This window comes from Heteronotia binoei, chromosome 6, assembly GCF_032191835.1.
Source record: "Heteronotia binoei isolate CCM8104 ecotype False Entrance Well chromosome 6, APGP_CSIRO_Hbin_v1, whole genome shotgun sequence".
NCBI lineage: Eukaryota > Metazoa > Chordata > Lepidosauria > Squamata > Gekkonidae > Heteronotia > Heteronotia binoei.
This window is the reverse complement of record NC_083228.1, coordinates 70,278,979-70,292,398: the sequence shown is the minus strand read 5'-3', so window position 1 is coordinate 70,292,398 and position 13,420 is coordinate 70,278,979. Positions and strand designations below refer to the sequence as shown.

The window sequence follows — 13,420 nt, the reverse complement described above, 5'->3', positions numbered from 1 at the left end:
AGGTCAATACCAACACCTTGAAACTGATTCGGAACACAATAGGTAGCCAATGCAGCTCTTTCAGCACTGGCTGAATGTGCTCCCATCGAGGAAGTCTCATTAACAGCCGTGCCGCAGCGTTCTGCACTAACTGTAGTTTCCGAGTCAGCATCAAGGGTAGCTCCATGTAGAGAGCATTACAGTGATCTATTCTTGAGGTGACCGTAGCATGGATCACCATTGCTAAGTCATTGTGCTCCAGAAAAGGAGCCAGCTGCCGCACCCACCGAAGATGAAAAAAGGCAGATCTAATAGTGGCTGCTACCTGGGCTTCCATTGTAAGGGAGGACTCAAGGAGCACGCCTAAGCTTTTGACCTTAGGGGCTGGTATCAATGGCACCCCGCCTAGAGCTGGCTGCTGGACCCCTCCCCTTGGACCACCCTGGCTCAGAAAGAGAACCTCCATCTCCATTCAATTTCAGCCGACTCAGCCTGAGCCAGGATGCTACGGCTTGAAGAGCCAGGTCCAGATTTTCTGGGATATAGTCGGACTGGCCACCCATCAATAGATAGAGCTGGGTGTCGTCTGCGTATTGGTGACAACCCAGTCCATACCTCCTGACAATCTGGGCAAGGGGGCGCATATAGATGTTAAATAACATCGGGGACAGAACCACACCCTGAGGCACACCACATGTGAGTGAGTGCCTCTGGGATGACTCCTCCCCTATCACCACCCTTTGTCCCTGATCTTGGAGAAAGGAGGTCAACCACTGTAAGGCGGACCCCTGAGTCCCCATGTCAGCAAGGCGGCCATTCAGTAGCTGATGATCAATCGTATCAAAAGCGGCTGACAGGTCCAATAATAGCAGCACCGCTGAGCCACCCCGATCCAGATGTCGCAGGAGGTCATCCATGAGAGCAACCAGAACGGTCTCCATCCCGTGACCTGTTCAAAAGCCAAACTGGAATAGATTCAGTGTGGAAGTGTCCTCCAGGAATCCCTGTAGCTGGATTGCCACCGCCCGCTCTATAACCTTACCCAAAAAGGTTATAGAGTGGGCGTGCTTGACTTCTACATCAAGCTGAAAACAATATGGGTTGAATCCAGTACAGGGACTTCTAAAAGCAAATTTCTCAAATTCTACCACCTGTCGCAGAGCAAAATAACCCCTATTCCTTGGGGTTCTCTCTCCTCCAAGTGAAGGATTTTGGGGACTATTTTGAGCTGCCACAGGTGGGGGTTACAGAAAGTCACATTCTGGGAGAGGAAGTTCCAGCACCCACACAAGCTCTGTGCTGGATCCAATCCTATGCACAGCATGTAAATATGTAAAGAATGAATGCTAGGTAGGTAAATGTGTACTTGGCAGTAAAGTATCATAGATGGATTAATGTGACATGTTCAATATCCACTTTCATAGGTCTTCTGAAATCCAAAGAAAACCACCCTGAAGACATGTTCATCTGCACTAATTTAAGAATGTTGTTTTATGACAATTATCATTTTAATTTATTTGCAATTACCCACTGTTTCCTTGGTTTCCACATATGCATAGAATTCATATAGACACAGAATTTAAAATCAGAGACAAAGTTCCATCTGTGTCAGTGTTGGGTCACATCAATACTGTTTGACATTTAATATATGGCCAATAGAGAGGATGTTCCTTCTAACATATAATTACAACCTGCACTGAAAAACCTTTCTATATAACATAGTTATTATGTCTAATCAAAATTGAAAAACTGACAGAAGTAAATAATACTTGGAAATCTGGCCATTAATCTTGCTCATGGCTGTTCTCCTTAGAGTTTGTGTAGATCAGAAGGAGAGAGAGAGAGAAATATAAATAACAAGGATGTTTACCAATCAGCAGAGTTAGACAGATCTTGCTATTGAATGCAATTGCATTGATAGATCTGGCTTTTCAAAATATTTCCCTGATCACACTGTTAGCTCAGCAGCTTGCTCTGATTCTACATAAACAGTTGTTCCTGTTGGTTCAAAATATATTTTTAGCTGCTGTGTCTGCTAGGCATAAGAACAACTATTTTGTTTGCACATCCTGAAACACAGGCAGTATTGCACAATACTTTACTTTGCCCCACCAGTTTTGGAATGTGCAAAAATAACAAATGTTTTGGTTGTACTTCTGCGACTATGAGAATCACTGAAGACTGTGTTTCTCTCTCTCTCTCTCTCTCTGTGTGGGGGTGTGTGACTCCTCCACTTGCACCTGCTGAGATGGCCTTGGGTCAGCCATAGCTTTCATAGAAGCTGTCCTTGAAAGGGCAGCTGCTATAAAAACACTCTCAGCCCCACCTACCTCACAAGGTGTTTGTTGTGAGGGGGAAGGTAGAGAAGATTGTGACCACTCTGAGACTCTGAGATTCAGAGTATAGGGTGGGATAAAAATCCAAATATATATATATACACACTGTGGCTAATAGCCACTGATGGACCTCTGCTCCATATTTTTATCTAACCCCCTCTTGAAGCTGGCTATGCTTGTAGCTGCTACCACCTCATGTGGCAGTGAATTCTACATGTTAATCACCCTTTGGGTGAAGAAGTACCTCCTTTTATCCGTTCTAACCCGACTGCTCAGCAATTTCATCAAATGCCCACAAGTATTGTATTGTGAGAAAGGGAGAAAAGTACTTCTTTTTCTACCTTCTCTATCCCATGCATAATCTTGTAAACCTCTATCATGTCACCCCGCAGTCAACGTTTCTCCAAGCTAAAGAGCCCCAAGCATTTTAACCTTTCTTCATAGGGAAAGTGTTTCAACCCTTTAATCATTCTAGTTGCCCTTTTCTGGACTTTTTCCAATGCTATAATATCCTTTCTGAGGTGCAGTGACCAGAATTGCACACAGTATTCCAAATGAGACCGCACCATTGATTTATACAGGGGCATTATGATACTGGCTGATTTGTTTTCAATTCCCTTCCTAATAATTCCCAGCATGGTGTTGGCCTTTTTTATTGCAATCGCACACTGTCTTGACATTTTCGGTGGGTTATCTACCACGACCCCAAGATCTCTCTCTTGGTCAGTCTCTGCCAGTTCACACCCCATCAACTTGTATTTGTAGCTGGGATTCTTGGCCCCAATGTGCATTACTTTGCACTTGGCCACATTGAACCTCATCTGCCACATTGACGCCCACTCACCCAGCCTCAACAGATCCCTTTGGAGTTCCTCACAATCCTCTCTGTTCCTCACCACCATGAACAATTTAGTGTCATCTGCAAACTTGGCCACGTCACTGCTTACTCTCAACTCCAAATCATTTATGAATAAGAACATGGGACCCAGTACTGAGCCCTGCGGAACTCTACTGCTTACCGTCCTCCACTGTGAAGACTGCCCATTTATACTCACTCTCTGCTTCCTATTAATTAGCCAGTTTTTGATCCACAAGAGGACCTGTCCTTTTACTCCATGACTCTTGAGCTTTCTAAGGAGCCTTTGATGAGGAACTTTATCAAAAGCTTTCTGGAAGTCAAGGTAAACAATATCTATTGGGTCTCCTTTGTCCACATGTTTGTTCACCCCCTCAAAGAAATGTAACAAGTTAGTCAGGCAAGATCTTCCCTTACAGAACCCATACTGAGTCTTCCTCAATAACCTGTGTTCATCAATGTGCCTACTCATTCTGTCCTTGATAATGGTTTCTACCAACTTTCCCGGTATTGAAGTCAGACTGACTGGCCTGTAATTTCCCAGATCTCCTCTGGAACCCTTTTTAAAGATGGGGGTGACATTTGCTACCTTCCAGTCCTCAGGAACGGAGGCAGATTTCAATGAAAGATTACAGATTTTTGTCTGAAGATCCACAAGTTCAACTTTGCCATTATGGCTTGTTTGTTTCCTTTGGGAACAATCAGGGTGAGATCACAGCAACTTTGTTCATGTGAGAGGAGGCATAAATGTTTTGAAGGTGTCTCATTCACTTCTGCAGCCAGAGGGTTTGGAGTGAGCACATGTTTTTACCTGCTACCTTCTCCTTTTACTCTTCCAGTGACTGCCACTGTCTGTTTTCTCTCACTGTCAAAGGAAGACAACACCATGGACCACCTCCAACTTTATTTCTTCTGGGCAGCAGCACCAGAAATCCAGCTCCTCTTTTCCTGACTTTCAACTCTGCTTACTTGCTTGCTTGCCCTCTCTTCCAGTATGGTTAAGTGCACAGACTCGAATCTGGGAGACCTGAGTTTGATTCTCCATTCCTTCACACATAGCTGCTGGTGTGACCTTCAGTTAGCCACAAGTTCTCAAGAGAGCTGTTCTCTCAAGAGCAGTTCTGAGACCTCTTTCAGCCACACCTACCTCACAGGGTGTCTGTTGTGAAGAGAGGAAGGGAAAGGAGATTGTAAGCTTCTCTGACTGAATTGCAGGGTATAAATCCAATCTCTTCCCTCTTCTTCTCTCTTTTCATCAGCTGCTATTACTTTTCCCTTGTTATCTACAACAACTGGAGTCAATCTTTACATTTTCCCACATATTATGGCTTGCTCATTTTCCTTGGGCACAGTCAGGGCACAGTCACTTTGTTTATGTGAAGGGGGAGTAAATATTTTGAAGTGTGCCTTGATAACTGCTGCAGCCAGAGGTTTTGGAGTGAGTTTTTATTGTTGCCTCATTATCATTGTCCTCCTCAGGAGGCAAGTCACAATTCCTCCTGCTCCTCCCCCTCTCCCTCCAGCAGTGGGTGTGAGTTGCAGCTCCTCTAAGGCTTGGTCTAGACTGGCAGTTTAAGCTGAAACAGGGACAGATGTGCACATCTGCTACCTGTAATGCTTCTACATTCACCCTGTCCTCCGGCCTCTCTGAGGCAGCTCAAAAAGCTATCACTTATGAAGTGGTGGCAAATTCTTCTGCCACATGCCACTAGGCCACCACAAGCCACTTCCAGCTTTTTTTTAAAAAAAAATAAATATCCACGGAGCATGTGAGCACATATGCACATGACCACTAAAATGAATGGGGGGAAACACAACTCAAACTGTGCTAAGGGGATGGTATGCAGCAGCTGTATGACCGCCCCAAAGCGCCCCCTGCCCGGCAACTCATGCGGGAGCATCTGACTGGGAATATTCTGCTGCATTTTGAACCGGCCTGATTTGAGAGGCCTCCCATGTGCCTGAAGCTTCTGGTCTGTACCCAGCCTTATTGTCCCAGCCACCCTTATCTCTTGCTCAGGCACTTTCACTGGACAAACAAAAAGCAGTGCCACCTCCTCCTTCTCTTCTTCCAGCCAGCGCTCCTTGTCTGCGTTCCCTTTGTGTCAAAGAAAGAAAAATGCTGCACTGCCTCTTCCCCATACCAGCCACCACCACTATCTTTCTGCTCATCCAGCTTCATTTCTGTCAGGTAGCAGAACTAGTAACGCAGCTTCTCTTCTCCTGACCTCCACCTCTGCTTGCTTGCCTTCCCCTTCTTTATCAGCTGCCTTTATCTTTACCTGCCATAGCTTCCTAAGAGCTATTTCCTTTGTTATTTGGAGCTGCCCAGACAATGGTTCCTATGTTTGGGTATGTTTAAAAAAAAAAATCCTTGCCTCTATTTTTATGGTTTTAACTTTTCTTTTGTTTTTTTGCCAGCCTGAGGTGTTCCCCTAGTTTCTGAAAAATGTTATTTCTATGTATGTAACTGACTCTGATCTGTGGATTTAGGCATCTACAGATTGGGGCATAGCTAGCTATTAGAAATATGTTTGTCATGCTACTTGTTAACTGAGCTGCCAAAAGCAAGCCTCTGCTCTGCCCATTGCCTGCTAGTGGGCTTTGAAAAACACTTGTTTGCCCATTTTATGTATAAAATAGGCAGACATTTTTCTATTTATCTAAAATTTGTCAGGAAAGATATACTGGAGAAAGTTTACTACCTATGAGAATTCCATCCCTGTTAGGAGAAAGGATTACAACTGGCAATGTCTTTCCTTAGAAATTGCTAGAAGTGAGGAATTAATTGAATAACTAATATGGATAGTTTTAAAGATAAATATAAGAAAATCAAATTAGTTTCTTTTTAAATGTCAATTGCTTTTTTTCAAAATGTATCTTTATTGATCATGCATGCATTGGCAGCCTCTGTAGCATGAGTGTTTAAGAAGATACACTAATCAGCCAAGTGAACTGATATTCTGACTAACATGGTTATAGCAAAACTCAAAACTAAACAATTTGAGTCTTAGTAAGAAAGATAAACTATAAATACAGTAAAGAAACACCTATGGCAACCACACCTGCACCATTGAGCCCCCAGCCTAGCACGATCCCACAGTTGTAAGACTTCTTATGAATTAGATCCCAGAATCTGTAAAGGACACATGAACAGCTGTAAAGCTTGCCATCTCCTTGAGAATGTTAGTTAACACTTTGCTGTTTTGCATTTTGTTCCAATGTTGACCTGCACTGATAAAATTATCTGGTGGGAAAAAGCCATTACAGGAAGGGAATGGCCCAGTCAATGACTCTTCCTTTGTGGCTTGTAAGCAAACACCTATTCCATCAAGTCGTCTCATTAGCTTGCAAACAGAGTAGAGCACAATGACGATGAGACCCTGTGGGATCTTCTTCTGTCAGAATTGCCACAGACAGCTTGGCCTTATATTATCAGAGACCTTCAGAGCCTCTCTAAAGATATTACTGGAGAACTCATTCTGTGTTTGTTTGCAATGACCTTTACAAACAAGACTTGGCTTTACTCTCCTAGCTTTTCATGAAGATGGGAAGAAATAAGAGGCAGAGAGAGCAACTTCCTGCTGCTTGACAGAATCTTGTCTATTTGCTTTCAGAGAGTATTGGGATGGTTGGCACGATGGTATCTATAAATTTACAGTGTTTAATATTTTAAAACATTTTATTTTCTTCCACCTTGGGAGCTTTCAAAGGCTGTCTGCTAAAATTATGTAAGGATAACATGAGTGAACCCTTAGTGTCCATCATAAATCAATCACTAATTCAGGATGCCTTCCCTCAGTTACTCAGTGAGAAAGGCAGTCTACAAAAAATAAATCATTAATAAATTTTAAACAAAAACTTTTTTAAAAAAATGCTGAATACTCAGAATGATTAGCATTTCTGGTCAGACCATTTTGGATATAAACAGTCTATTGTGTTTATATTATTTCACTGGGGGGGGGGGAATAACAGGGCTTCAGTGCATAAAATAACATAAATGCAGGACCAACTCTGAGGCAGGGTTTGGATTTCTCCTAGAATTACAACTGATCTCCAAACTACAGAGAAAAATTCCCCTGGACAAAATGGCAGCTTTGGAAAGCAAATTACAGCCTCACATCCCTGTTAAGCTTCCTCTTACCCAGAATCTCCACCCTCCCCAGACACCACCCAAATCTTTAGGAATTTCCCAGAACCAGAGTTGGAAAGCATATATACATGTAAATCTTATTAAACACTAACAGTTCTTTGCAAAGTGTATCAGTGTGTGTGTGGGGGGGGGGGTAGGGAACAGCACAAACCTGACTCTCCCTCCTGTGCCCTGCTGCATCTAAAACATACATGGCAAAGCTGTGTGGGAGTCAAACAGTGGCCTCCCCAATGCTCATATAAACTGTTCAGCTAGTCTGCCACACACATTAAGAAATTCATTTCAGGGCTCATGACAAACTCTACCAGTTTTCATATCACTTGCAGATTCCAATCTCAACTGCATTATGGCTGGAAAATCCTCCTTTCCCAGTTTTTACAGTAAGCAGCTGAGTGGTAACCACATCAATGAATGTAGATGCTTCCCTTTCCAGCTATTCTATCTTTATGAGTCGCCAAAATGGAGGCACCATAATCTAAAGATACTTCCTTTAGCATTCATTTATCCCTTATAAAAACTTTAAATGTTAAGCTCTTTCTGCTGCTACTAGCTTTTCTTTAAAGCAAAAAAGGTTCACTAAGAAAGAAAAATAGGTCTTTAAAATGTTTTGTATACCAACAGTAATAACATACAATTTACATGCAAGTACAGGACAGCACTGTCTGCCCCCAGGCTGTTTTCCACCTGCGCTGTCACTCGGAAAATCCCCACATTCTGGTAGACATGCTTGATCCCATCTTCTGTAGAGCTGATATTGGCATATGACACGGCACTGCCATCTCCAAAGTCCACACGGATTATTGACCTTTGGATATCACCCTGAATTAGAGAAGTGCAAAGGAGCCAGGAGTTAATAAAACTGAGCATTGACAACAATTTGAAGAAGATTCACATGCTCTAGTGCAAACTCACAATATATAAGGTAGGCTGGAATTGCTAGGTTCCACTCCAAAACTTTTTGGTGTACTCTAGAAAACTCAAATTCTAGTATACAAAACCTCTTCAAGTGAATTCAGATATGGAAAACATCCATCAGCCCAACTTGATCTCCGCATCAAAGGTCATAGTGGTGTGGCTATACACTCAGGCTTAAATGTGATTCTGCAACTACCAACTTTCATTATGTAAAAAGGTTTGTTTGGGGCGGATCTCTGTAGAAACCTGGATGGCTAAATCTGATAGGCCAAAGAAGAAAATTATTTCTAAGCTCAGCAGGATGTGGTCTTCTGGCTTTCATCAAGGCTTTCTGCCAGGGAATATGTCCCCTTCCAATCTATTTTGAGAAGTCCTGCAGCTGCCACTCTAAGAAAGCCTCCTTCATAAGATAAATGTGGTTGATTTTTCCAGTGCTTTTTTCATTATTATTACTTAAATCATTTGAACTGCAAATTCTTTCAGTTAAGTATAGTTCCACTGGTAAAACATTTTGGAAAAGGCCACATTTACAAAACCAATATTTAAATATTTTAAATATTTTCACTTCAGAGATTAAGGAACATGTGTGTGATCTGGGAGACATACTTTCAGCACCCAGATCAAATACAATTGAGGAAGAAAAACAGTGAAGCAAACATATAGATACAAATATTGACCTGCATTATTGTACTGTATACAAGCAGCTGCTTAGAACAGTTCACAGCCCTGTAAAGACATTTCTGCATAATGAAAGAAAGTTGCTATTTGGTCCACATACAGTGGCCTGAAGTCAGGATATTCTCAATGTTTCCTCTACACTCAACAGTGTTGTGAACAAAAATTCTACCTTGTAAGCAAAAAAACTTGAAGCATTAAAGTTGTGAGTGAGTCTACATTGGACTATCACATAAATTAGTTTTTAGATTATTTCCATAAACTTGTAAAAAACTCAAAATGACTTTTAAGCTATATTTAAACATTATGAGAGAAAACAGAATTAAGTCATATTTCATTACATAAAATGTTGTCCTCTGGGGGGGGGGGGGGTCGACCAGGCCTCTGGAGATGAGGTCTACTCTCCTCTTTCTACTCTATTGGTAGACCTGTTCTCTGGTCTACCTTGCACCGAGCCTTAGAAAGCATACCAGCACTGGAGAGGGGGGGGGGACTCTTGCAATTAACCTTTTTTTTTAAAGTGAAATACGACAACCAGCATTACAGGTCAAGATAACAGATGTGAAGCAATCACTGTCAGAACCCTGCCTAACCTAACAAACATGAAGTTGCTTAAATGTATTAACCTGATCAAACTACTTATTTATTCAAATATTTATATCCCACGTTCTCCTGTACCTTAAGGCTGCTTACAAATTATACTGAAAATCATAATAGAAGTGTGAAAAAAATGGGTATCTGGGGCTCTGTGGGGCTGTTTTTGGAGGTAGAAGCACCAAATTTGCAGCATAGCTGCTTGTGCCTCTCATCAACCCCCGCCCTCAAGTTTCAAAAAGATTGGACCAAGGGGTCTAATTCTCTGGGCACCAGAAGGAGGTGCCCACATCCTCCATTACTCCCAATGGAGGGGAAAATGACGTTGCAGTTCACTTATGGGCTGTGGCAAAAATTGCCGTGCTGCCAGCTAATAAGAGTCAGTTTGGTGTAGTGGTTAAGCATGCGGACTCTTACCTGGGAGAACTGGGTTTGATTCCCCACCCCTCCACTTGCACTTGCTGGAATGGCCTTGGGTCAGCCTTGGCTCTGGCAGAGGTTGTCCTTGAAAGGGCAGCTTCTGTGAGAGTCCTCTCAGCCCCACCCACCTCACAGGGTATATGTTGTGGAGGGAGATGATATAGGAGATTGTAAGCCGCGCTGAGTCTCTGATTCAGAGGGAAGGGCAGGGTATAAATCTGCAATTCTTCTTCTTCTAAAATTTTGTGTGGCAGCACCCCCTGGCATGGCTTAGAGGAAACTTTGCTCTAGACAGTCACAAAATTGGCTAAATGGCAGCATGGGATCAGTTGTAGGAGTCACTTGGCAGTCAGGGCTGGCCCTGCCAGTAGGTGAAACAGGCAATTGCCTAGGGTGCCAGCCTTTGGGGGGTGCCAAATTGGACACCCCCATGTGACTCAATGACATCATGTCACTGCTGCTGGCCAGATGAAGGAAAGATGAGGGAAGGAGCTGTGGCTCAGTGGTAAAGCATCTTATTGGCATGTTGAAGATCCCAGGTTCAGTCCTCAGCATCTCCAGTTAAAGGATTGAGCAGTAGGTGATGTGAAAGTCCTCTACCTGAGACCAAGGAGAGCTGCTGCCAGTCTGAGTAGACAATATTGACCTTGATGGACCCATTGGTCTGATTCAGTATAAAGCAACTTCATGTTTTTATGCGTACATAATCAAGAGAAGGGAAGATTAGATAAAAAAATTTAAATATGGACACCATTTTGAAGTACTGTATTTGCTTTGTATGAGCACAAAGGGTGAGTAGGAGGTACAAGGTGTTACAAAAATTGCACCAGTGGTAGCATATGAACAGGAATGTGCAAGCCTGGCCTAGTCCAGATTACAGCACTTGACCTAGAGAGTTGAGAAAATTCCTTCTTTCCCCTGTGTTCCCTCTTGTTAATTAATATCTGCAGGGCAATCTGCCTTTAGTTTTTGATAAAATCAGCTTGACAGCCAATTCTGAGAGGCTTTTTCCATAATGACCCCCCTGTTCTGAAAACAGCTGCCTTTTGCAGAATGCTGGAGCTGCTGCTTGGTTTTGTTTGTTTTTTAATTTAATATTTCTGTTTATTTAAGCTTTTTGTGTGTAAATATATCTGATCTTCACTATTGCTGGCTTTGACTTCTAATTATTATGCTGTATAATCACAGAACGGTGATACTGCTGATTGATTTGATGCTGGTTATTTTAAAGTATAATTGTATTATTGGTTTGGAATGAGATCTCGTAGAGGATTTCTGCTGACAGAAGGGGAGATCTTTGCTGACTCCTCATTTTTTATTCAGACCTTTGACACCCTCTTATGCTGTCCATGGGTTTCCTGGGAGCTTCCCTATCCTCCAAATGCAATTCGGGGGGCATTTGTGGAGGCGGTGGAAGATGGAGGTGAGGAAGTTGCATGCTGTGGATGCAGGCAACTATTAGCAGAAAAGTTTGGCAGAATCCTAGCTATTTTTAAACATTTATTCTGTAAATACATTTTGAAGAAAGTGAGTCAAAATTATCCAAATAAATAATAAAGAGAGGGCAAAGAATCCAACCTGTGGATCATGATAAAAATCACAGGGCAACCACACCAAGAATGCTTGATTGCCTCTTTGTTCAGATTGCAATTTGCTTGCAAATTTGTGACCATCACCTTTGAAACTCAAAAGCAGCTGAAAGCCTTAATCAATTTCCTTTTCTATACTCTGGGAAAGCACTTTACCCTATCAGTGCAGTTTTGAGGCAAGACACTGAAATTGAAATTGAGCATAGTTTCTGCATAGGTGGTGGGGAGGGAGAGAGGAAAGATTCCTTGCTGTCTAAGAGAAGATAGGGAAATACTACATAGGCCCAGAAGCATCACAAACAACCTAACTTATCAGCTTATCAGAGGCGTTCCGTAATAACTATAGTAATCAAGCATGTGTAATCAGCAGTTACCTGGCCAATGGCCATGCAAAATGCTATCACTGCACAAATGCAAAACTTCTTACAATATTGTTCATTTTAATTGCAAGCAAATTGTCATAAATGGACATTTTGAACAACTTAAAGTGTCAACCACATCTGTATACCATTAAATTAATTACTAATACTTTATCAATGGCTCTTTCTGCTTCTCAATGGCTTTTCCTATTTTCTTATAGGCAAGGGCCCTGAGAGGCACAGGCAACAGGCAGAGATAGAGACAATGAAAAGGAAGTGCTCCTTCCATAGCATAATCCTCAATGTCTTTCCTCTTACGGGTTTCCAGTAGTAGGCACCCAGGTCCATAACCACAGAGTTTCAGCCAAAATGCTAGAGTGCTGACATGCATAGAGCAATGACATAACTTCAGAGTGATTTCACTGCACTGACATCAATGCAAGAGAGGGCTGTTTGGGGGTGGAGCTCCACCCCGATTGGGGGTTTGGCAACCCTATTCCTCACCCTTTTATTTCTTGCTGCAAACGCATATGCACAGTCACACATACAGATTGCTTTCAACAGCTCTCCCTGTCTTTCAGCACCCTTGGCTTTCAGTACCCTTCCCTGGTTTAATTCACAGAGGGCTTCAAGAAGCAGATGCATGGAGAGGCAGAGAGAACCAGTGAATAGGGTCAGGACTGCTTCCACAGCATAACCTGTTGGGTGTTTCCATCCCTAGACTTCCTCTTTCTGGATGCAAATAGCCCATTCATGCACTATGCCTCTATAGCAAGTTTGCTTCTCATTCCCCTTGGAAAACTTTATGCTCTTTGCCCTAGAGCAGTGGAAAAGGAGACAGGGAAATGTTAAGTTGGCCTAGAAGCAATACATACAATCTCACTTAGTCATGCTGTTTTCCTCAGAGCTCTGCAAACTTCCACATCTTGTCCATTTATGACATTAAGAATCAGGACTGCCAAGATCCCCACAGAGTCACTGTGGGACCTCCTTGTACTATGCAGATAAGGTTGCCATGTCCCTCCACACATCTGGGGAGGGGGGCTTACCAGAAGCAGGAGAGAGGTCTAGGCTATGTCACTGGTTATGTGGTGACATCACTTCCAGCATGTACTGAAAGTTATATCATCATACCATGATGCCAAAGAGACATTTTAGTATTTGGGCAACAATTCTATGGAAACAAATGGCTTCTACCATAGAGTTTTTGCCCAAATAACAGAGCATTGCCAAGATGTTGTCAATGTGCTGCTGCTGCTATGCTGACAGCAATGGAGCCTGGGCCTCTTTCCTGTGATAGCCCATGGCCCCTATAAATATTTTGATCTGCCTTTGGATGTGGGTCTAGAGCACTCTTGTATGATTTGTACCTTGCTCCAGTTCTCCGAAGCCCTGAAGACAGTATACGGTCCATCATATCAGGCTCAGAGTCCCTTGCATAGTGCAGACGGCCAAGTGCTCTTCACAGACAAGGCATCCATACTGAATCGGTGGTCGGAGTATTTTCAGGTTCCCTTCAGTGCCAATCGCGTAGTTCAAGATTC

The 13,420-nt window shown here is 42.7% G+C and overlaps 1 protein-coding gene across 4 annotated transcripts in view; it reads right to left on the bottom strand.

Moving 5' to 3' along the window:
- The window catches only part of SORCS1 (sortilin related VPS10 domain containing receptor 1), a 763,613-nt gene that overhangs the window by 77,672 nt on the left and 672,521 nt on the right, over nt 1–13,420 (bottom strand). For all 4 annotated transcript variants that reach the window (XR_009555572.1, XM_060241701.1, XM_060241700.1 and 1 more), the window contains exon 19: nt 7,957–8,143. Coding sequence is in view for 3 of the 4 variants with exons in the window: in XM_060241701.1 (XP_060097684.1) it covers nt 7,957–8,143 (187 nt within the window). In the remaining variant the exon portion in view is untranslated. The remainder of the gene's footprint in view (nt 1–7,956; nt 8,144–13,420) is intronic.